Source organism: Schistocerca cancellata, chromosome 4 (genome assembly GCF_023864275.1).
Source record: "Schistocerca cancellata isolate TAMUIC-IGC-003103 chromosome 4, iqSchCanc2.1, whole genome shotgun sequence".
Lineage (NCBI taxonomy): Eukaryota > Metazoa > Arthropoda > Insecta > Orthoptera > Acrididae > Schistocerca > Schistocerca cancellata.
Window position 1 is genome coordinate 581409998 of NC_064629.1, and position 25327 is coordinate 581435324.

General features: G+C 43.9%; 1 protein-coding gene across 1 annotated transcript in view; it reads right to left on the reverse strand.

The window, feature by feature from the left end:
• The window catches only part of LOC126184593 (neogenin), a 250931-nt gene that overhangs the window by 146014 nt on the left and 79590 nt on the right, over positions 1 to 25327 (reverse strand). Inside the window, exons 7-11 of the mRNA XM_049927035.1 lie at positions 17338 to 17480; positions 16926 to 17201; positions 16259 to 16508; positions 8677 to 8959; positions 3112 to 3321 (exon numbers count right to left, since the gene is read on the reverse strand). Of these exons, the coding sequence (XP_049782992.1) occupies positions 3112 to 3321; positions 8677 to 8959; positions 16259 to 16508; positions 16926 to 17201; positions 17338 to 17480 (1162 nt within the window). The remainder of the gene's footprint in view (positions 1 to 3111; positions 3322 to 8676; positions 8960 to 16258; positions 16509 to 16925; positions 17202 to 17337; positions 17481 to 25327) is intronic.

Below are 25327 nucleotides of genomic sequence, written 5' to 3' on the forward strand. Positions count from 1 at the left end.
TTGGGAGGAGGATGGTGAGGGGCAGGGGTAGGGAGGAGGATGGTGAGAGGAAAGGGTAATGAGGAAAAGGTGGAGGGAAAGGAAGAGGGGTAAGGGGTAAGGAGGAGGTGGAGGGAAAGAAAAAAGGGGAAGGGGTAGGGAGGAGGAAGTGGAGGGAAAGGAAAAGGGGGAAGGGGTAGGGAGGAGGAGGTGGAGGGAAAGGAAAAGGGGGAAGGGGTAGGGAGGAGGAGGTGCAGGGAAAGGAAAAGGGGGAAGGGGTAGGGAGGAGGAGGTGCAGGGAAAGGAAACGGGGGAAGGGGTAAGGAGGAGGATGTAGAGGGAGAGGGGGAAGGGGTAGGGAGGAGGAGGTAGAGGGAGAGGGGGAAGGGGTAGGGAGGAGGAGGTAGAGGGAGAAGGGGAAGGGGTAGGGAGGAGGAGGTAGAGGGAGAGGGGGAAGGGAGGAGGAGGAGGCAGAGGGGGGAGGTGGAGGGGGAGGAGGAGGCAGAGGGGGGAGGTGGAGGCAGGAGGAGGAGGCAGAGGGGGAAGGAGTAGGGAAGAGGAGGAGGCAGAGGGGAAGGGGTAGGGAGGAGGAGGAGGCAGAGGGGAAGTGGTAGGGAGGAGGAGGAGGCAGAGGGGAAGGGGTAGGGAGGAGGAGGAGGCGGAGGAGGAGGCAGCGGGAGAGGGGGAAGGGGTAGGGAGGAGGAGGCACAGGGAGAGGGGGAAGGGGTAGGGAGGAGGAGGCAGCGGGAGAGGGGGAAGGGGTAGGGAGGAGGAGGCAGAGGGAGAGGGGGAAGGGGTAGTGAGGAGGAGGCAGGGGGAGAGGGGGAAGGGGTAGGGAGGAGAAGGTGTAGGAGTAGGGAGGGGGAGGTGTAGGGAAAGGTGTAGGGAAGAGGAGGAAGTGCTAGGGTGGGTGAGGTGGAATTGGGGCAGGAGAGGGAGTAGGGAAAGTGCGTTGGAGAGGGAGTAGGGAGAGTGCATTGGAGAGGGGGTAGGGAGAGTGCGTTGGAGAGGGGGTAGGGAGAGTGCGTTGGAGTGGGGGAGTGGAGAGGATAAGGTTAGGGAGGGTGACATGGAGTGCGGGATGGGAAGAGTGAGGAGGATAATGGGAGGTAGGGGAGAGAAGGTAGGGAGGGGAGAGTGAGGGGAGGGGAAACACAACCCACCTATGCCTATGGATACTGGCACTGTTAGCTGAGAAAAATCTTATCATCTTAGTGTAATCAAAACCGTCATAGTACAACAAACATATCGTACAATATTATGAAAAGGAAAGTTGCTACTCGCCATATAACAGAAGATAGGTACAAGAAGAAGACTGTCACAAATAAAGCTTTCAGCCAGTAAGGCCTTCATCAAAAATAGACCACACACACACACACACACACACACACACACAGACACACAGACACACACAACTGCAGTCTCAGGCAACTGAGGCCACACAGCAAGCAACAGCACCAGTGCATGATGGGAGTGGTGACTGGGTGAGGATAACGAGGAGTCTGGGGCGGGGAGGGGGAGGGACAGAATGGTGAGAGTGGCAGACAGTGAAGTGCTGCAGGTTACACAGAGAGCTGGCAAGAGCGGGGGGGGGGGGGGGGGGGGGTTAGCAGAAAAGGAGAGAACTAAAATGACTCGGTGGGATGGTGGAATGAGGGCTGTGTAGTGCTGGAAAGGAAATAGGGAAGGGGCTGGATGGATGAGGACAATGACTAAAAGTTGTGGCCAGGAGGATTATGGGAACATAGAATATATTGCAGGGAAAGTTCGCACCTGCACAGTTCAGAAAAGCTGATTGGTGGTGGGAAGGATCCATATGGCACAGGCTGTGAAGCAGCCATTGAAATGTAGGATGTCATGTTTGGCAGCATGCTCGGCAACAGGGTGGTCCACTTATTACTTGGCCACAGTTTGTCTGTGGCCATTCATGTGGACAGACAGCCTGTTGGTTGTCATGCCCACATAGACTGCAGCTTAGCTTGTATATCACACGACTGGTTTCACAGGTAGCTCTGCCTTTGATGAGATAGGTGGTATTAGTGACCAGACTGGAGTAGGTGGTGACAGGAGGATGTATGGGACACGTCTTGCATCTAGGTGTATGAGCCATGATGTAAGGGATTGGGAGCAGGGGTTGTGTAAGGATGGACGAGTATATTGTATAGGTTCGGTGGAGGGCGGAAAAGCACTGTAGGTGCGGTGGGAAGGATAGTGGGCAGGACATTTCTCATTTCAGGGCAGGACTAGAGGTAGTCGAAGCCCAGGCGGAGGATGTAATTCAGTTGCTCCTGTTCTGGGTGGTACTGAGTTACGAGGAGAATACTCCTCTGTGGCTGGACAGTGGCACTTTGGGAGGTGGTTGGAGACTGGAAAGATAAGGCATGGGAGATTTGCTTTGTACAAGGTTTGGAGAATAATTAGTCTGTGAATGTTTTAATGAGACCCTCGGTATATTTCGAGAGGGACTGCTTGTCACTGCAGATGCGATGGTCATGGGTGGCTAAGCTGCATGAAAGGGATTTCTTGGCAGGTGGCAGCAGTCATCTGTTTTTGATGAAGGCCTCACTGGCCAAAAGCTTTATTTGTGACAGTCGTTTTCTTGTGCCTATCTGTTACTCAGCATCTCTGCTATATGGTGAGTAGCAACTTTCCTTTTCAAAATAATGTTATGTTCCATCCTGGTTTTTCCATTTCTTGAAATACATCATACAATGTCATGAAGTACATTTTGAGAAAGAGCACAGACTGTGTTTGGACACCAGATTTCATTTTCATAAAATAAATACAACAAGAATTTTACAACTTTACAGTGGAAAACTGTCACTGTTAGTAGTAGTAGTAGTAGTAGTAGTAGTTGTTGTTGTTGTTGTTGTTGTTGTTGTTGTTGTACTGCATTGGTTAGTAACACTGAGCAGAAAACGCAAGACAAAGCTACCACAAGTAGTGAAGCTATAACACTTTTACAGTTCACTTGCAAATGCACACAACATAGCTGCTCTTCACAGAAATAACAATTAAATTTGAAATCAAAAAGTGTGTGTGTGTGAGAGAGAGAGAGAGAGAGAGAGAGAGAGAGAGAGAGAGAGAGAGAGAGAGAGAGAGAGTGAGTGAGTGAGTGAGTGAGTGACATACGGTAGAACTGCTTGCTTCCAGTGTGACGTTTTGGGGTGGCTCTGTTGGCACATCAGACAATGTCCTTGCTGTTTTCTCTTCTGTACTTGACCCTGGGCCATTCTGGTTAACGGCAACAACCCAAACACTGTACTCGGTAAACTTATTGAGATCTGTCAGCTCATACTGCAAGTCTGGTGTAACAATGTGGTGCTCTTCTACCGAACCTTCCTGAAAGCATAACTGATTATGTCACAATAAATTTCATACATCATCTTATAAACATATTCATACATTATTCTATAGTAAAAGTGAGATATTTTTTTAGCTCTTGTGGTCTAAATCTACAGATACACTCTGCAAATCACTGGAGAGTCCTTGGTGGACTTTACAAATGCACTGCCCATACCCAGAACTCCTCTAACAAATTTAGGTCTTCCATTTGCTTTACATACTACTTATTTCACGTGTTCACCAATTTTGTATCTCTTCTTAGTATTAACCCTAAAATATTTAAATGATGTTATGTACTGTATGAGTTTTCCACTAATTCTGCAATTTGATACTCTTTCTTTGTCATGGGCATTACCTTGCACTTACCATGTGCAGGAGGGATAGCCTGACTTTTAACTATCATCACAAAAAATAAAGTTAGTTAGTTTGAAATCCTAGTAAATACTGAAATCTCTATGCTGAAGTGCTGCAGCATGTTGGGGGATGGTGGGGTGGGGGGGGGGGGTGGGGGGGGGTGGGGGGGTAGCCCACTGATAAACTGGAGTACCATGCAGTAATTGGTTTCCAGCAGCAACAAAAATATAGTTGTATTAGACCAATTCAGATGTATTATTTAGTGTCAGTGGGTGAGAGATCTGGAGAGTGTGCTGGCCAGGGCAACAGTCATACTCTCTCTGTATCAATTTATGTCAGCACAACTTGCACAACACGCACCCTTACATTGTCTTGCTGAAAGATACTGTCATGAATATCTCAAAGATAAGGCACAACCTCCAGCCTAAACACACCAGAAATGCAGCAGCTGTTGTACAAACAATCAGCCATGTGAACAACAGAGCTACGTGACTGTGTAATGCACCCAACACCAATGCATACCATCACACCAGGTGTTGAACCTGCATGATGATAACAAATGCAATATGGCAACATTTGTTCTCCTTAAGAGCCTCCAAACAAAGATATATTGACCGTGATGCTGTACATAACACTGGATCTAATGTGAAAACATGAAGAAGTGCCACTCCTGCTCATTGGTGGAGCATCTCTCTTGGCTGTTGTGTCAAGGGAAATCACAAAAATGGCCACTGTGTCTACTATCCATGACTCACTGTCACACTGTCCGTGTGTATATATTTCCTAATACAAACAAGCCCACTTCCTGACGCATAATTTCAGAAACAAACAATGTTCATCTGTGATTTCTGAATGAGAAACCAACTGCACAATCTCTCCTTACATACAGAATGTAGATGGCATTACTCCCTGCCTAGTTTCTGGGGTTATGCTAAAACAATGGAAGTGGAAAAGGATGGAATTTTACCATTCCTGGATGTCATAGTCAGAAGAAAATCAGATGGTACAATGGGACCTAACGTTTATCGCAAATTAACTCACACAGAGCTATATTTGCAGGCCAGAAGTTGTCATCACGCTGTGCAACATGATAGTGTCTTACGCTCTCTGCTGCATAGAGCATATGTGATCTCGAATGCTGAGAGTCTACCTGGTGAACTACAACACCTAAGAACGGTATACGAGGGTGAGTCAAATGAAAACCTTAAATATTTTTTAAAATATTATGTATTGTGCAGAAGTGGTACAAAGCTGTATCGCTTTTCAACACAATCTCCCCCACACTCAATGCAAGTCCTCCAGTGCTTACAAAGTGCATACATTCCTTTAGAAAAAAATTCTTTTGGTAGTCCGCGCAACCACTCATGCACCGCGTGGCGTACCTCTTCATCAGAACAGAACTTCTTTCCTCCCATTGCATCTTTGAGTGGTCCAAACATATGGAAATCACTTGGGGTAAGGTCTGTTGAGTGTGGTGGATGAGGAAGACACTCAAAATGCAGGTCTGTGATTGTTGCAACTGTTGTACAGGCAGTGTGGGGCCATGCATTGTCATGTTGCAAAAGGACACCTGCTGACAGCAATCCATGTCACTTTGGTTTGATTTCAGGCCACCACAGATGATTTTTTAGATCTGTGTATGATGCACTGGTGACAGTGGTCCCTCTAGGCATGTAATGCTCCAAAATGATGCCTTTTTCGTCCCAATAGAGTGTCAGCATAACCTTCTCTGCTTATGGTTCTGTTCGAAACCTCTTTGGTTTTGGTGATGAGGAATGGCGCCATTCCTTGCTCGCTCTCTTCATTTCCAGTTGGTGGAAGTGAATCCAGGTTCTGCCCCCAGTAATGATTCTTGCAAGGAAGCCATCACCTTCTCGTTCAAAGTGCCGAAGAAGTTCTTCACAAGCATCAACACGTCGTTCTCTCATTTCAGGAGTCAGCTGCTGGCACCCATCTTGTAGACACTTTGTGAAACTGGAGCACATCATGCACAATGTGGTGTGCTGACCCATGACTGATCTGTAAACATGATGCAATGTATTCAGTTTCACTTGGCAGTTTTCCTTCACTATGGCTTCAACTGCTGCAATGGACGAGAAGCACCTTCCACTGAAGTCACACCATTCGCGAACTTCCCACTACATTGGTAGACTTGCTGCTGTGACAAACATACATCACTGTAATGAGCCTTCATTCACTGATGAATTTCAATAGGTTTCACACCTTCACTATGCAAAAACCGAATAACAGAACGCTGTTCTTCCCTGGTGCAAGTTGCAAGTGGGGTGGCCATCTTTATACTGATACTGTGACAGTACGTGTGCATCTGCACTATGCTGTCACCTACAGGCCATTCTGCTCACTGTTTATAGCACGCTTACCAACTTATAGGATAACAGCACAAATTTCGATTTGTTATTACAAATTTAAGGTTTTCATTTGACTCACCCTCGTACCAACAGAATGGCTATCCTGATAGGCAAATATGCCATGCATTCCGTTCTAAGCAAATTCAAAGCAGAGATGTAAATGGAGATGCGGAGGCACCCACTGCAAAAGTGTTCTTGCCCGATTTTGGCAACATGTCTTCAAGAACAGAAAGAATCCTCAAAAGGCATGACATTATGTGGGTTTTTCGGACACCAGCAAAGTTGAGAAATTTATTGTGCTCAGTCAAAGGCCAACCTGACCTTTAGGAATTGATGTGTGTATGAAATCCCATGCCAATGTGGAAAATCTTATATTGGGCAGACATTCCAAACCATGCAAGAATGTTGTGTTGAATATCATTATCATATATGCCTGGGGCAACCTGATATATTTGCAGTAACAGAGCATTGTCTGGACATGGGACACTGTATGTTTTACGAAAAGACTGAAATTTCACCCCTGGCGACATCAGTCTGGGTCTGTGTTGTTAAGAAGGCCATACATATCCATTCGGCAGACAATCTTATCAACAGGGATGCAGGTTTTCAACTAAGTGCCGCCTGGCTGCCGTTAAATGAAAACACGGAAAACAAGAACTTCTGATTCATCATGCGACACAACACACTACTGAGATTTAATTCAGCCTTTAAACTTAGAAGCGTCTGGCAACGCAGTCATTGCCCACAACACACATGCTCGGATGGCCTTTCTGTGCCTCCCAGCAGGCGGCACTTGGAAAGCCCCATTCCTCCAACTATGAGCGTCTTACCGCGCATGCGTGTTGTGTGCTCCCAGCACGATAAATTTCGACGACGATGTGTGATTATCATCAGCTGCACCTTGCAGCAGAAGCTACCACCACCTGATGATATTGAGCAGTTGCATCGATGAAATATTGTGCGAGTTACACAATACGACACGGTGGCAAATCTGAGAAGTGTATTTGCAACAAGCAAGGCATTAAAAGTCACAACAAGGCCAAAATATGTTCAATAAATAAGAGTCAGTTAGGTGTAGGAGGCCCCATATATATGCAAAATATAAACTTAGGTACCTATATCTACCCATTATAAGGCCAGAGCATTTGTCAATGTCAGTGTTCAGAATTGTTAGAACTTTTGTAAAACATTCCACGGTTCTTAAAAACTGTAGAATGATAATCAGTTGTTTGCTAAAAAAAATTATTCTACATGAAACACTCCAGTTGTAGCACTGGAGAATCTGGTGGAAATTTATGATGAGTTTGAGAAGGAGCAGGAGCTGCAAGAAATAAAAAGGCATCGTAGGTATCTACATGCAATGAATATGAGTGTAGACGATGCTGCTAGGTGGACAGCCCAGGATATCCTTTAGTTTATAATTAAATGGGACTTCAGTGAATCATTACTCTGTACATCACTTACAAATCCAAAATTCTTGAAAATTTGTGTCTCAGTCACATTTTGCAAAAGTTTCTCTTAACTGAAACTAATAAAAAATTATCTTTGCTCTAGAATGAATCTGGAACGACTACGCAATCTGTCCATTTTATCAACGGAAAAAAAAGTTTCAAATTAAATAAATTTCAGGCATTATTGTGAATTTCAGTAAAAATAAAGGCACCAAAACATCTACTATAATAATATCAATAATAATTACTATCTTGTGCCAAGATCAGGAAAGTAACTCATATTATAATTGTACAAGCCTTGCTTCCAGACAAATAAGATAAAAGGTACTTTGCTTATTCTATTCTTTATTATTTCTTTGCTTTCTACCTGATGGTGGTTATGCTAAATGCTGATTTGTATTCTAAGTTTCTCACCAATAACTTTAAAAATGTATATTACAATTACTAGAATGTCGAGTACAAAGATAATAAATAGTTACTTTTTTCCTCAACCATTACATATATATAATCACTTTTTACAAAATTTACACTACAGACAGATCAAGTTCTAAGCAGATCAAGGGTCCCATTTAGTTTTGTTGCCCTGGACCTCCGACAGGTTTAGTCTGCCTCTGATGATAAATACATAGATTTGCAGCATTGGTCTTGTGTATTTTGTTAGACATCTTACATGACACTTCTGGCAGAACATAACATATTTCTAGTAAACTGCTTACCCACTGTCACTGAGTTGATCAACTTTCATGAAACCTGTCACAGTATCAGGGCACAGCTCAGGGTCATAAAACAGTTGCATTCTTAATTGCATACTTATATACCACAACAAATCATTCTTTAGTAAAACACTTATTTGGTGCTGAGGTAGTATCAGCTTTGCATTTTAACCATTATTTTTGTAGTGGGGATTGCATCTCTCTCAGATATGACAACACTAACAAATAATCAAAGGTAAATAATGAAGCATGTAATTTTAGGAACACGGTTGGCAAGAACAGTTCACTATATATATGTAGCATGTCACAGTCACATAATAAAAGTGCAGAAATACTGCGCATGGAATGGTAGCATCTGTCCAAATGAACAAACTTATTTCTTTTGAACAACTAGTATGTACAGGATATAAAGTTGAAATGAATATCAATCAATACTGCTTATTTCAGAATTCCATATTACTGCACCTGCATGTAAAACATCTTGTAGCGCTGTACAAGCCCATTTGTCAGATCTGGTGGTTGCCATTGAACAAGAAGACTTGTAGGACTCGTTGCAATCACTGTTAGGCCCCTGGGAGGTCCTGGTACATGCACTTCAGCTTGAGTTTTCACTCTTAAAATATCTGAACTTGCACCAGGTCCATGCTCATTATATGCCACAACACGGAAATGGTATAATTTATCTGGCATCAGTCCAGGTATGTTGACTTCCTCAAGTCGTGATCGTGTTGTATTCATTATGCGTTCCCTGAAATTAAACTGTTTGTTGTATAACAATGCGACAGATAAATATTAATATGTTCACTGAAGAAATCTAAAACTTCTAACTGTACTTATGTTCACAATTTGAAATATGAATAATGGTAAAAGGCTCTCTAATAATGGTGCTGTGTCACAAATCCGGCTGAACATATAAAAATGATTTTTTCCTTGTTACGTGCTGCAATGTTGCATTTAAACAGGAATGCTCAACAGCCTAAGATAATGAGAAATACTAATTCAAAAACACAGTATCATAAAATGGAATTTTATTACAACATGTGTTTAATCTGCCATAATACTTCAAATCTTGTTTTGCTCCAATGGTCAATTTTATCTTAATACTAGCTGAGTATGCAGGATTGCCCAGGTATGTATTTATTCTATTTCTATTAGCTCATCTTGCTATTCTATGAAGCCTTGAATATGAAACATTAACAGTAGAGTAACTGATTTTGTCCGTTCAATGTTTTCAATTCAGATTGCTCCCTGGACTGTTTGTGCATGCTTACTATGATTTTGTAGCACTCTGGACTTTTTGGCTAGCCATTCAGTTTGCAAACTCCACCAATGATTGACCTGTTTGTTGCATCAGTCTCTGCGCTGCCGCCATTGTAACTGATCATATACTGTGTTTTATCTATGCAGAGTATGATAGAAAACAAAAATAGGCACAATAAATTCAGCAACTGAGCTTTTTTAGTACTAGTAGTGTAATGTTCAATCAATGTCGATATAATTGCCATTGATGATAAATAGTCATTTACTCTATATGAACGAATCACAAGCCCTCACATCAATCTTAATATAAGGCAGATTAGCCAAATAAAACTCTGGGATAACAAGTTATTTTAAGAACAGATGCATCTAGCTCAGCATAGGAGCATTCTGTCAAGCAAGATCAATGATGTTTTGCATCAGAGACACTAACGATAATGCACCAAAATTATTTGTGGAATCAAAAATAAGAAATAGGAACATTTATGCAAAAAAACCTGTAACTGGTGTTAGATCAGGAGCCATTAATAGCTTTGTTTGGCCACAAAATCCAGTTACCAGAAAAGAAGATTCACTTCAAGTGGCTCATTTTCTTAGCAGATACCATTAACAAATGCTTCATAAGCCAATGTGCTAATAAAGATGCCTTTATGTGGCTTTCTTTAGGTTCAGACACTGGTTTCAACACGCACAAAGTGGCTTGTTTCCAGATAGATAAGGAATTTTTATAATCAGTCAGTAATTTCCATTAACTGCATCCCTTATTGGCAAAGTTTCGGACTGTATACTCCAGCATGTGGCATGTTATATTCCACATTGACATGCCATATCTCTTTATGATGACAATGGTCAGTTCGAATAGAACCCTGACAACATCTAAATTTCAATTTTGTCAGCATTTACTGGGACTCATTGAGATCGATGCATCAAATTAATTTCTTTATGTGGAGACCTTGTTGTGCCCTACAGCTGAGACCACAACAGCTGCCACAATGGAGATTTTTGTAATAAAGACTTACACCTCACTACTGTTTTTGTTAATGACCATCAGTTTACAGCCCAATATCTCGAAGATTTTTGTGGACAAAATGGCATGACCTATTAGTGTCTCCTAACAAAGTTGCCTTTCTGTGGCTTTCTTTAGGTTCAGACACTGGTTTCAACATGCACGAAGTAGCTTGTTTCCAGATAGATAAGGAATTTTTATAATCAATCAGTAATTTCCATTAACTATATCCCTTATTGCCACAGTTTGGACTGCATTCTCCAGCATGTGGCATGTTACATTCCACATTGACATGCATGTTTGACTACTAGCTAAGATTTTGTATGGTACCTTGGTTCCGGATAAGCCGCTTTCTTTGTCAACGTCGCTTCGTATTAACATACAGCTGCAATGCCTGTTTGACATTATCATTGTCGGTGTTGGCGTCGTAGTGTTCCTCTGTATAAGTCTTTGAAGGCAGTAAATATTGACCTTAGTGGGCAGTTCAATAAGCAGCAGTTTATTGAAGGTCCATGTGTCTTCCGTGGACTGCTAATGCAATTTACCTGTGATGTCTCAGCTGTGTTTGGAGGTAGTACTTGGTTGCCCTTGGCTGTTGTATGGGGCAGTTATGCAGATTGTGGTGGCCTTGAAGCTTTTCCTGATGCAAACATTCTGGCTTGGAAGACTTGGAGTATAACCGAGAGTACAGAACTACTAGCTAAGATTCTGTATGGTACCTTGGTCCCAGATAACAACCCTAAATTTAGTGATAAGACAGTGAATCATGTACTCCTCTACGGGGCAGACAAAAAAGGGTACCGGTAGTGAAAGACAGCCATAAAGTAACACTGACTCTGTTTCTAAATTATGAAGATCCACATCAGTTGGTGAAAAAAAGTTTGATATAGATCCTACATGGACAATAGCACCATCCACTACAGCATTCCTGTGGCACTGGCTATAAGAGCCTATCCAGTGCAGTCACACTTATCTTTGAGCATATACACATAATCATTAACTTGGATGAAATCAAGCTACAGTATCCTACAACTATGCCACTATTATTTAATGGCCATCAGTTTCGATTAACCCAAGCTACAGTATCCTACAACTGTGGCATTATTATTTAATGGCCATACAGGGTAGTTGCTTGCATATGCGACTTCCTATTTGCAGCCAATAGCTGCTGCTGCTGCAAGCACCCCGTAAGTTCTGGTCATTTCCAGCACCCACTAGTATGGCTTCAGGCTGATGTGCACAGTAGCACTCCATTGTCACCCTTCCTATGGGCCAATGGAAGTTGACTACATGCCACCACCAGCACCATGCTGCTGACTACTGAGAATACCAAAATGGAACCTGCACTGAATTGTCATAAATTCCTCCCCTCCTCAACAAATCAGGGAATGACTGAGGGAGGTAGTGTTTCCAAAACTACTGATGACATGTCAGTTGTTATAGCCATGATCTACTCAACAGGAATGTAATTTCTGTGGCAGCATGCCTCCAGAGTGCCCAATGACACAAATCCACACAGTTATCCTGAGTCACCACGAGGACTCATTATTATGTGACCAATGAAGCTCAAGAGACAGTTCAGTATATTACTCAGTTATTCTGTTACTGCCAAAATTATCTGTAATTTTGCACACCGACTTAGGCTGCACTGTAGATTGTGATATCATCAACACTATTATGATTATAGATTTGCAAGCCTTCTTCTATAAAGCGTAACTAGTGCTACGACAGCCTAGCTTTGATGCAAGAAACCCAACCCAGCTTTTATGCAAGAAACCCATGACTACAGATTTGGCTTTCTTCCTCTCAGCAACTGTGCCCACTGGTGTGATAGCATAGCTACACCATAACATTACAGCCTTTGCTACATATCCATAACTTTCATTTGTACTACAGCAGCTCCTATCCAATTGCATCGATCCTCTTCTGCAACACACCTAGAACATTCAATGCACAACAGCAAGTATGCAGTGCAAAGTCACAGAGCCAGACTTCTGAGTATTCTCATATTGTACTACAAATTAATTGCTGGACAATCATGTGAACTCAGTACTATGACAGCCAATCTGGGAACACAATTAAATGAAGATTCGATTTTCCACCTGCTGATCATTGCAAGTATTTGAAAAGGACACTCACCTCTGATCTCAATGCAATCCTATTCATAAAACTTATGACAAGGGTTTATTGTTTACCAATTTTGACACAAATCTTAGTGCTCTTAACTCCTGTGACTCTGAAATAATAGCTTACAGTCTATACATTTCACAAGAAATTAGATGTTTGGGATACCCAGTATTACTTTCACTAAAGAACAGTCACATTACTCTGTGCATTTTGCTGGGATGTTACAATGTACACTGTCCACATCACAATGCATTTCTATCTTTCGCTTTTAAATATCTATTGTAGTATGTCCACTGGATGGGGATTAGAACACATTGCACTACTTCAGGAGTTGCCAAATCTTACAAAGCAATTAGAAAAAGCATCTCCCACATCAAAATGGACACAATTAACCTTCTAAGATAACAACAGAAACATTCTTGAACAATATAGGACAAAACCGAATGATTTTGCAATAGGAGATTCCTTCATCTGACAAGAGAGATTGAAGTATTGGGGAAAGTAAGGCTAGTCAGGAATTAAATTAGGCAAGGAAGTCCAAAATCACCACAGGGGAATGATGGCACACAGTCCTGAGTGCTTCCACCTGCTTGATCAAGAAAAAACCTGTGCAGGAATACATCACTTTATAAGCAGGTGTTCTGTCTGCACGTGGTCCTTAATACATCTCAGTCTAGTTATTAATTAGGAGCAGTAAGTGGCATAACTCATACACTCAAGACACATTTCCCACAGATTCTGAGGCCACAACTGTGCTTAACGGGGAGTAGCATCTCCTTTATCTTTTAGGAGATTGGAAAATAGGTCTTACACCTTCTCTTCCCAGGACTCAGCCAATTTTGCTCGATGTAGAGCTGCAAAAAGGAAGGAATACAACTGGTGGCTCATCACATGAATGTTCAACATTTTCACATTTCTTTTTCTTGGAGAACACTCAATTCACATCATATGAACCATAGCCATTCTTTCAGAACATGTACTTCAGATGATTAATTTCAGAATCCAAGTAGTCCTCATCAGAGACAGTTTTTGCTAAGTGTACCAATATATTTAAAACTGCTCTCTTCTGGACCAAATGATGAAAACTCTGGGCAGTAAGATATAAATCAGTGTACATCAGCTTGTGGTGCACTGAGTGGCTGAGATTTCCATTCGACTTTCATTGTACCAAAACATCTCAAATGGGCAGCCTTCCTTCTTTCTCTATCTCAACAGTGAACTTGATGTTTGAGTGCTCACTGTTCATGTGCTTAAGAAGCGCTCAAGAGATTTTATACTGTGTCGCCAAGCCACAAATGTGTCATTCAACAATAAAACAAAGATGGACAAAGAGGAGCTAAATTTTGCCCATGTTCCTCAAAATGTTCCATAAAATAGTTGACTAGTGCTGGATACGATGGACAACCCATGGCCTTTCCATCTGTCATTTCATAAAATTTGCTGGCTCACAACAAGTAGGTGGTCATCATAACATGTCAGAAAAACTTTATCATTTCAGGAGGAAAATGCTCTGCCAACAGTTTCAACGCATCCTCCACAGCAACTTTTGCAAATAGTGAGACCACATGCACGTGACTGAAATATCATTTGGACCAACGCTTATCTATTTAATTTTGTCAATGGGAGCTTTCGATGTGATGTTCGCAGTGGTCAACCACCAGAGTCATTAACTTAGTTATATATTTGACTAGCCTATAGATTGGAGAATCAATAGCACTAACAACTGGTCTCAATAGAATACATTCTTCATGGACTTTAGGTAATCTGTACAAAAGAAGATGCCTCAGAATCCCTGGGATTTATAACATTCCTTGTGAGTGTGGAAGCAATTACATCAGTCAGCCCATCTGTACTGTTTTGACTGCTTTGCAGAATATCAATAGCATATTAAAAATCAAGAACTGGATAAATCTGCAGTTGCTGAGCAGAGTCTCATAAACAAACACAAAATACTGTTCGTTGAAACAAAAGTTTTGTCCCAGGCTCCTATATATAGGAATTCTGTAATTAAAGAGGCTCTAGAAACAAGAATGTGTGAGAGGAACTTTAACAGTGGCAGTGGATATAATCTTAGCAGTGCATGGAGGCAAGCTCTCAATGCAACAAAGAGACAGAGATATTCATCACAATGTTTTTGCTACTACGGGAGTGGTGGCACCGCCAGCACAGACACTGACATCATTTGCAACAGCATTGCGTAGTTACTGACCAATCAGAAACCATCTAAGGGCTATATAATGCCACCACAGCAGCAGTTTAGACAACCAGTGGCGCCTGACGAAGTCAATGGGGGTAATCATCAAAAGCTTGGGGTTTTATCCTGAACTAACATGGAAAAAAAGTCCAAGAATGTGTTATATTTGGCACCACACAAGACTTTGTTCTCGTAAAATTGAAAATACTCACTAATTCTCAGTAATTAGCTAACAGATTCTAATAATTTAAAGGATCATGTCACTCCACTGTCAATTTTTTTAAAGTATTTACACATTGATATATGCTTTACTTCATCAGTTCCAATAATCTTTTCCTTTTCTTATTCCTGGTCTTATTCTGTCTCTTGATGATATTGGCATGTTGTTATGAATTTGACTTTATTGGTTGTAGAGGGTGGCCAGATGCCCTTCCTGTCAAAACTCCTTCATCCCCTCCTGGGGATGAGATTTGTGTACCCCATTTATCAGTATCTAGTGTTGACCCATGTGAAATTCTGAGAATATTTTCAAATTGTGTAGCTGAGGCAGCACATGGGTAGCAGTTTGGTATTCACCTAGTCAGATGTAGGAAATCCCCTAAAAACACATCCACGCTGGACAGCACACCAACCCTTGCCATTAATTTGCCAGGTAGATTCGATCCGGGACTGACACTCCTCCCTGAATCCCTAAAGGGGCATGCTAATGTGCAGTTATCTGGGCAGATTCATCAGTTCAAACAAACACTTTTTTCATGATATAATAATTCTTATTGTCGGACACAATCATATTTTTACCAGTTTCAACTATTACACGCACATTAACTGAAGTGTTCAATGCTGCTCTGTCAGCTGACAACCAAACTGTCACCTTTTAACCTAACCTAGACTTGTGCTATGCAACACATCAGTTTGTCATCAAATATAAGATTTTGTATTCCCAATCGCTGACTTTGCCAAATCACTACCAAACTTTCATCTTTCAGCCTAACCTAAACTTTGTGCTGTGCTAAAGATCAGTTCATCATCACAACTTACATTTCAAAAATTAGTATGGATGCAGAAGAAATAGTGTCAGTGTTCTGTTTTCTTTCCATTTGCACATGTATGCATCACATGCCATATCATCATTATGTTATAGGACAAAACCAACAACCTGTTTTGGTAGGTTCTGCTGCTCCTCACAAGCAGTCAGATCTATGTGCTGCACAGAAGAACCATGTATTGTCACTATTATAATGCAAATTATCACCTATTCAAATTGACCAAGTATATGCATGTATTGAAGTTTTAAGACAATTACAGAAATCATGTTCTTCTATTTCATTTTATTTTTTTAATTAAATAGATAATTAATTATTACACATGTAACAACATAGCTACATTTCAGACTACCGTTAGAAAAGTATTAAACATGAAGTCTTTTGCAAATCTGTACATCAAAAATTTAGTTCATTACTCACCTTTGCGATCCCTCACGCCGATAATAAACTGAGTATGCAAGAATTTCACCCCGAGCATTTGCAGGAGGTTTCCAGCTCAATGTAACAAATCGCGTGGAAACAATGACTGCTTCAAGGAATTGTGGAGCTGATGGAACATCTTGCACTGGTGCCCTTTCTTCATCTATGGGAGGGGCTGCTGAATGTGGGGATTGGGTGAAATTTGTTAGTACAACGTCAGAATGAGAGAGAGAGTTGTCATGGAAATCCACTGTTAACATGCAAAACAATTGCAATAAACAGGAAAAAGGGTTGGATATGATGGTTACAAGTTTAACAGATAATTGATGGAAGAATTTGAGTTAATCGAAAAAAAGTTATTTTAAAGTTAGTAAGGAAAATGAAATTGATACAAAACAATTAAAAGTATGAAGTTTTTGTACAGGAAAGGAGAGTTAGTGAGGAAAATGCCCATGAAGATGGAAAGCAAAGAATGGAGGAAGGAGGGGAAATAAAAAGAAAAAAAATTAATCATTTGTTTATAGTTTCACGTAAAAATAAGTGTTTAAAATAAATCAGCTATATAGTTTTTTTAATATTATTTACATTTATATAATTTGTTATATAAGGAAAATATACAATACAATACAAATGAATAATGGTTTGGAAAGTTGGAAATAAATCATACCTGACTGTGATACAGTTAACTGAGCAGCTGCTTGAATGTTTCCTGCAGGGTTTGATCCCATGCACTGGAAAATTCCTGCATCCATTGTCATCAGGCCAAGAATTTTGAGGTTGTAGCCATTAACCATATGAATGTATTCATTTGGCCATATCACATCACCATTCTTTTCCCAATGTACCTTAGGCTCTGGCTTGCCATACATTTTACACTCAAGTTCCAAATCTTGTTTCTCAGAAGCATGAGTATCAGCAGGCCGCTTCAGAAAATGTGGTGGAACTGACATAAAGGAGGTAATTCATTATACAAAGCAACCTGGTAATTTACTGCTTTCCATTTATATTCAGTGTTAAATTCTCCATTTTCTGTGTACATCCTATGTAAGACTGAAAAATCTATAAAAATGTATCATTACCTTGGACCTCAAGGGTGGCTGCAGCATCTACAGAATCTGCTCCATTTTCAGCTCGGCACTGGTATGTTCCTTCATCTGCCTCCTGAACATTAGATATCTGAAGACTGCCCTGACCAATTTTTTGGAATCGGCTATCCAAATTCCTTCAACAACGGAAAAAAATATTAATACATGAGAAAAGTAATTTACAGAGCAAATGAAGGCTTAGGGAGAAAGAGAGTGGGGTGGGGTAAGACAAAAGTTTGCCATAACCATGAGAGAACTTAACTGCTAAAGTGTCTGTTAACAATTTGCTACCACACTTCAAAAACAGCATGATACTTCTTGCACATGCACATGCACACATGAGTGCGCACGCCCACACACACACACACACACACACACACACACACACACACACACACACACAGGTCTATTCTAATGATGATGAAAAGCACAAATTAATACGGTCTATATGTGACTAGAGAAATATTGAGCCAAATGAGGAAAACAAATATGAACGATTTGCAGGCGAACATGACCACAGAAAAGAGTCAGTAAGGTAATAACTTTCAATGCTTAAAAGATAGGAAAGGTAGTTAGTAAATAACACAAAATTATATAAAAGACTATGTATACTAGCCATGTAAATTGTGAATTATCATCCAGTGTTTTGATGGTCACTGTTATACTCTGCACCTGGAATGAAAGTCACTATTGCTGCTGCTGTGCATGCCTTGTTAAAATTACTGCTTTAAGTGGCAAAAAACGCCATGAAGTCATCATGGAAGGATGAAAGAGTGGGAGCCACTGCCCATGCCATTCTTTCCCCCAAATGAAGAGTTATAAAAATGACTTGATTGATCAAAATTTTGTCTCAGACCTGGACCTAAATTCAGATCCTTCACTTTTGTAAGAAATACCTAGTCCAACAAGATTTGCAGGTAAGCTTCCAAAAAGTTGGAAAGTAGGAAAAATATGTTAGTAGAATTTAACCTATGGTGAGTCATGACTGAACAGGTCATCTGGTCGGAGTACTACCAGAAAAGAAATGGGTATGTGTATCAGCCCCATATGTCAGCATACATTTGGCTGCAGAGTGAAAGATTTATTCTGTAATGTCAGTATTGTCTATGCTTGTTGAAAATGACTTCAACTTTAAATGCCCAGGGGCAATCTATTTATGACCGTGTGAATTGTTTACATCTCTTCAACTGTTCACTTCAAATGCTGTTGAAAACACATGATTATGTCAATAGATCAACATCTAAAATTGCTCCGTACAATTATTCAGTTTAGGAAAGGGGTACAAAAAGATTGTAAATTACAATTTCTGGCAATGTTAGTGCAAAGGTAAGTTGAAAAAATGCTGGAATACGGCAACTATCACAAATCTACTAACACTGATCTGTATTAGCATGCACTCAGCTGTCAATATTCTGCACAATGTGGATGTGCAGTGCACATTATGGTCCAGAAAGTATGTGTTGTTTCCCGGTGAGTTTCAATACTAGGATGGTTTTGCAGCAAAACTTATATTAACAACAACAAATTAATCACACATTCCAACTGAAGCCAGTCTAGGCCATGGGAACACTGTGAAAGAACTGAGACTTCCACCATGTACCTTTCTGTTGCACTTTGGGGGTAACACACGTGTCCTTTGTGCCAAAATAGTACACAAGAAACTGGTGGACCCTATCAAAGACAACAACATTCTCTGGAAAGAAGTTGTATATGTGATTTGAATCCAATGTAGAATGTCATATACTGTCCAAACATTTAGAAAGTGCAGGAATAATGCTACGGACACTTACTCATAAAGCAGGGGGAGTAATAAAGAACATTACTTTACAACTGTGCATCATAAGACCTATACGAAGACAAAGGTTGTACCGTTACAGGGAGTATGGATTCACACACAGCTGTCCCTTCGTCACAGCAGATTTCAATGAGTAAGGCAAGACTTTCCAATAGACACCCTGTCACAAAATAGTGGACAACCCCTAAATTTTGAATCATGACCTGGGCAAAGTGATGCATAGTAGGTAGCAGCGGTGGTGATTCTGTGGACAGTTAAGTGAGAGTCCCAGTTAATTGTTTCAATAAAATAGTGTGAAACTCTCACGATGCGATCTGGTGGCAGATCTGAGAGCAATATCCTTTAATATACCTAATCAGGAGCACACTACCATATGCAAGTCCACTTACATACAAGACTTTGACATTTTTTTACAAGACTAAGCTGTCACTTCTTTCTCATTCTAGAACTGTAACACTTCAGACTCTTTTAGCAGCTCTACCAAATTTACAGTACTTAGGTCTGCTGCTGTGTCAAATTGTGCAGCTCAAAATATTTCAATGAGAAAAATGCCTCACACCTTCGAGGGGTTGCTGCTGGTGACTGCCGGAAAGCAGCAACTGCGTGTCAACACTCTGGTAGTATTCTTAAGGAGGCCATGACACACAGAGAGCAGGACAACTCAGATCCTATCAGACTGACGACAGAGAAGTATGTCAAGAGCCCTCTACAGACAACAGAGGTGAGCCCTTCCACCCACCAGCAGCATCACCAGTGCTGCTATCAGGCATTCTTTTGGCTGGGAGCTAAAACAATATAGACTGCTATGTTAAGTCTTACACTATGATGTGACAGAAATTCTTGTCAAGTTTGTCGTGATTTGATGGTAGAAAATGCAGGGTTGCAGGCTGTGCTTTATTGGAATTTAGAATGCTCACTTGTGAAGTTCACATTAACATAAATATGTGTCATCTCCTTTACAATTCAGTCCTAGAATGTTGAAATGGCACAGGGGTGGTATCACCTTTGACATAACTAAGCAAATTCCTCAGCTCTACAGGTGTATGAAACACACTTTAAATGTTGTGTCTATTAAATATTTTTCTAGATCCTGAAGATTTACTCAATTACAGTAAGAACGTCAAGATGATGGGTGCTCCCATTTCTTCAAAATTTTCTGTGTACTGGACTAGCTTCAGTTGGACTGTGTAGTGAATTTGTTTTTCTGAATAGTCTTTTTGTACAAAAATCATAATTGCATGTGTAAGCTGAACCATAAGGGATTTTGAACCAGAAAAATATATCTTCTCTGGACTAGAGTTACACAGTACAACACCAAAGTGTGGAGGGTGGTGACAACTCATAGTCTCCATATGTAGGTTGGTTGGTTGGTTTGGGGGATTAAAGGGACCAGACTGCTATGGTCATCGGTCCCTTTTTCCAAAGACAAAGAACACCCACAGAGAATAAAAACGAGGAACAAAAGAGATCACAGACGATACAGGACAAGAGAAACTGAGACAAAGACAAGACAAAACGAACTAAAAGCACACAGAGTGTGACGGTGGTTGGCCGACCAGAGAAATAAAAAAAGGAAAAGCCAACCACTAGAAACACATTAATAAATCAGTTTAAAACCGGAGGCCAAAGGCCAGAATCAACACAAAACAATAAGATAAAAATAGAAACACTCAGAGTAAAGAATAAAAACCCCCTGCCCGAATAAAACGTAAAACTAAGTCAGCCATAGCCGGGTCATCTGTTAAAAGGGCAGGGAGCGAGTCAGGCAGTGCGAACGACTGCCTGAGCGCAGCTAAAAACGGACACTCCAATAAAACATGAACCACGGATAAAACGGAGCCGCAGCGACATAGAGGCGCATCCTCACGGCGCAATAAGTGGCCGTGGGTAAGCCGAGTGTGCCCAATGCGCAGCCGGCAGAGGACAACAGACTCCTTGCGAGAAACCCGCAAGGAGGAGCGCCACACACCGGTAGCCCCCTTGATGGCCCGAAGTTTGTTGCGGGAAGGCAGGGCGCGCCATTCGGTGTCCCAAAGGTCCAGAATTTTGCGGCGTAGGAACGCCCGCAAATCGGTCTCCGGGAGGCCAACGTCCAGAGGTGGTGCACTAGTCGCCTCTTTCGCCAGCCGGTCAACATTCTCGTTGCCGGGGATCCCAACATGGCCTGGGGTCCACACGAAGACCGCAGAGCGGCCGCAACGCGCAAGAGTATGCAGGGACTCATGGATAGCCATCACCAGACGGGAACGAGGAAAACACTGGTCGAGTGCTCGTAAACTGCTCAGGGAATCGCTACAGATAACGAACGACTCACCTGAGCAGGAGCGGATATACTCTAGGGCTCGAAAGATTGCGACCAGCTCAGCAGTGTAAACGCTGCAGCCAGCCGGCAAAGAACGTTGTTCGGAATGGTTCCCTAGAGTGAGCGCATACCCGACTCGACCAGCAACCATCGAGCCGTCGGTGTAAACAATGCCAGAGCCCTGATACGTGGCCAGGATGGAAGAAAAGCGGCGGCGGAAGGCCTCTGGAGGGACTGAGTCCTTCGAGCCCTGTGCCAAGTCGAGCCGAAGGCAAGGGCGAGGAACGCACCACGGGGGTGTACGCAGAAGTGCCCGGAAAGGAGGTGGAACAGGGACAAGCCCAAGCCCGGAGAGAAGCTCCTTGACGCGTATGGCGATCGGACAACCCGACCGGGGCCGACGTTCCGGCAGACGGACGACTGACTGCGGGAACAGGAGACGATAGTTAGGATGCCCGGGCGAGCTTAGAACATGGGCAGCATAAGCGGCCAGCAAACGTTGGCGCCGGAACCGCAGTGGAGGGACACCTGCCTCCACGAGTAAGCTGTCCACAGGGCTGGTGCGGAAAGCACCAGTGGCAAGGCGTATCCCGCTGTGGAGGATTGGGTCCAGCACCCGCAACGCAGACGGGGATGCGGAGCCATATGCCAGGCACCCATAATCCAGACGGGACTGGATTAACGCCTGGTAGAGCCGTAACAGGGTAGAGCGGTCGGCTCCCCAGCGGGTGTGGCTCAAGCATCTCAGAGCGTTTAGATGCCGCCAACACGTCTGTTTAAGCTGCTGGATATGAGGCAGCCAAGTCAACCGGGCATCAAAAACCACCCCCAAAAACCTGTGGGTCTCCACCACAGCAAGGAGTTCGTCGGCAAGATAAAGCCGCGGCTCAGGATGGACTGTTCGGCGCCGGCAGAAATGTATAACGCGGGTCTTGGCTGCCGAAAACTGAAACCCATGCGCTACAGCCCAAGACTGCGCCTTACGGATAGCGCCCTGTAGCTGACGTTCAACAGCGGCAATGCCAGTAGAGCTGTAATAAAGGCAGAAGTCGTCAGCATACAGGGAAGCGGAGACAGAATTTCCCACGGCCGCAGCAAGCCCGTTAATGGCTATTAAAAACAGACAGACACTTAAAACAGAGCCCTGTGGCACCCCGTTCTCCTGGACGTGGGAGGAACTATACGAGGCCGCGACTTGCACGCGGAAGGTACGACACGACAGAAAATTGCGGATAAAAATCGGCAGAGGACCCCGAAGACCCCATCCATGGAGCGTAGAAAGAATGTGATGACGCCACGTCGTATCGTACGCCTTCCGCATGTCGAAAAAGACAGCGACCAGGTGCTGACGGCGGGAAAAGGCAGTACGGATGGCCGACTCCAGGCTCACCAGATTGTCGGCGGCGGAGCGGCCTTTACGGAACCCACCCTGAGATGGAGCCAGAAGGCCTCGAGACTCCAGTACCCAATGCAAGCGCCGGCTCACCATCCGTTCAAGCAACTTGCAAAGAACGTTGGTGAGGCTAATGGGACGGTAGCTGTCCACCTCCAGAGGGTGCTTTCCAGGTTTCAAAACGGGGATGACAATGCCTTCCCGCCATTGCGACGGAAACTCCCCCTCGACCCAAAGACGGTTGTAAAGATCGAGAAGGCGCCGCTGGCAGTCCACTGAAAGGTGTTTCAGCATCTGACAGTGGATGCCATCTGGCCCAGGAGCGGTATCAGGGCAAGCAGCGAGGGCACTGCGAAATTCCCACTCACTAAATGGAGCATTGTAAGATTCCGGGTGGTTGGTGCGAAACGAAAGGCTCCGACGTTCCATCCGCTCTTTAATGGAGCGGAAGGCCTGGGGGTAATTCGCAGAAGCGGAACTCATAGCAAAATGCTCTGCTAAGCGATTGGCAATGACGTCGGAGTCAGTACAAACTGCTCCATTCAGTGAGAGCGCAGGGACGCTGGCAGGTGGCCGATAGCCGTAGACGCGTCGAATCTTGGCCCAGACCTGCGAAGGAGTGACATGGAGGCCAATGGTGGACACATACCGCTCCCAGCACTCCTTCTTGCCTTGGCGGATAAGGAGGCGGGCCCGCGCACGCAGCCGTTTGAAGGCGATAAGGTGGTCGAGGGAGGGGTGTCGCTTGTGACGCTGGAGCGCCCGCCGGCGATCTTTAATCGCTTCAGCGATCTCAGGCGACCACCAAGGCACAGCCTTCCGCCGAGGGGACCCACAGGAATGGGGAATGGCAGATTCGGCGGCAGTAACGATGCCGGTGGTGACCGATTGAACCACCGCATCAATGTCATCGGTAGAGAGAGGCTCAAAAGCGGCAGTGGAGGAGAACAAGTCCCAGTCAGCCTTATTCATAGCCCATCTGCTAGGGTGCCCAGAAGAGGGGCGCTGTGGTAGTGACAAAAAGATCGGAAAATGGTCACTACCACACAGGTCGTCATGCACACTCCATTGGACAGACGGTAAGAGGCTATGGCTACAGATTGAAAGGTCAATGGCGGAGTAGGTGCCATGCGCCACACTGAAGTGTGTGAAGGCACCATCATTTAACAGCGAGAGATCGAGCTGCGACAATAAATGCTCAATGATGGCGCCTCGACCTGTTGCCACTGACCCACCCCACAGAGGGTTATGAGCGTTGAAGTCGCCCAATAGCAAGAAAGGTGGCGGCAATTGGGCGACCAGTGCAGCCAGGACATGCTGCGAGACATCACCATCCGGTGGAATGTAAAGACTGCAGACGGTAACAGCCTGTGGCGTCCACACACGTACAGCGACAGCCTCTAAAGGCGTCTGGAGAGGGACGGACTCGCTGTGCAGAGTGTGAAGGATATAAATGCAGACGCCACCAGACACCCTTTCATAAGCTGCTCGGTTCTTGTAATAACCCCGATAGCCACGGAGGGCGGGGGTTCGCATCGCCGGAAACCAAGTTTCCTGCAGAGCAATGCAGAAGAAAGGGCGAAGGCTGAGAAGTTGGCGGAGCTCAGCTAGATGGTGGAAGAAACCGCTGCAGTTCCACTGGAGGATGGTATTAGCCATGGATGGGAAAGGCGTGAAGGGACTGGGGAGGCAGATTACGCCTCCGGGGCCCCTGCTGCTACTGAGTCACCACCTGGACAACAGCTATCTACTGCATCCGAGGGACTGGCGAGATCCATGTCCTCAGCGGACGCCAGGATCTCCACCTCATCCTCGGACGCAGAGGGAGAAGGTTGCGGTGGGACAGGTGCCACCGCAATTTCAGGATGCTTGGGAGCCTTTTTCTTTGACTGCTTTGCGCGCTGAGCCTTAGGTGGTTCTGGCTGGGAGGGCCTCACTGGGTCAGTCTCTGGGACTGAAGACGACCGTGACGCCCTACGACCAGCGACCGGTGATTGTTTGACAACCTTGCGGGTGTCCACTTTGGCACTGGGCAAAGCCTGGGATGGGAGGGCCCCAAGGGACCCCTTCCGAGCGAGAGGAGCCGAAGAAGGCTCACGCTTCTCCGGCTGTGAAGGGGGAACAGATGTCCCCGGTGGTTGGGGTGGTGTTGCTCCTGAAGTAGATGGAGCAGGAGCAACAGGGAGTGAAGTGCCCCCCACAACCAAGGGGGCCGGTGAATGCTGACCGAGCTGAGATCGAACTGGTGTTGCAGCAGCGGCATAACTAGTTGGCATTGGCACAGGATGTAGCTGCTCAAATTTCCGCCTTGCCTCGGTGTAGGACAGGCGGTCCAGGGTCTTATATTCCATTATCTTCCTTTCTTTCTGGAAGATCCTACAGTCCGGCGAGCAGGGGGAATGGTGTTCTCCGCAGTTAACACAGATAGGAGGCGGGGCACATGGAGTATCAGGATGCGAAGGACGTCCACAATCCCGACACGTGATGCTGGAAG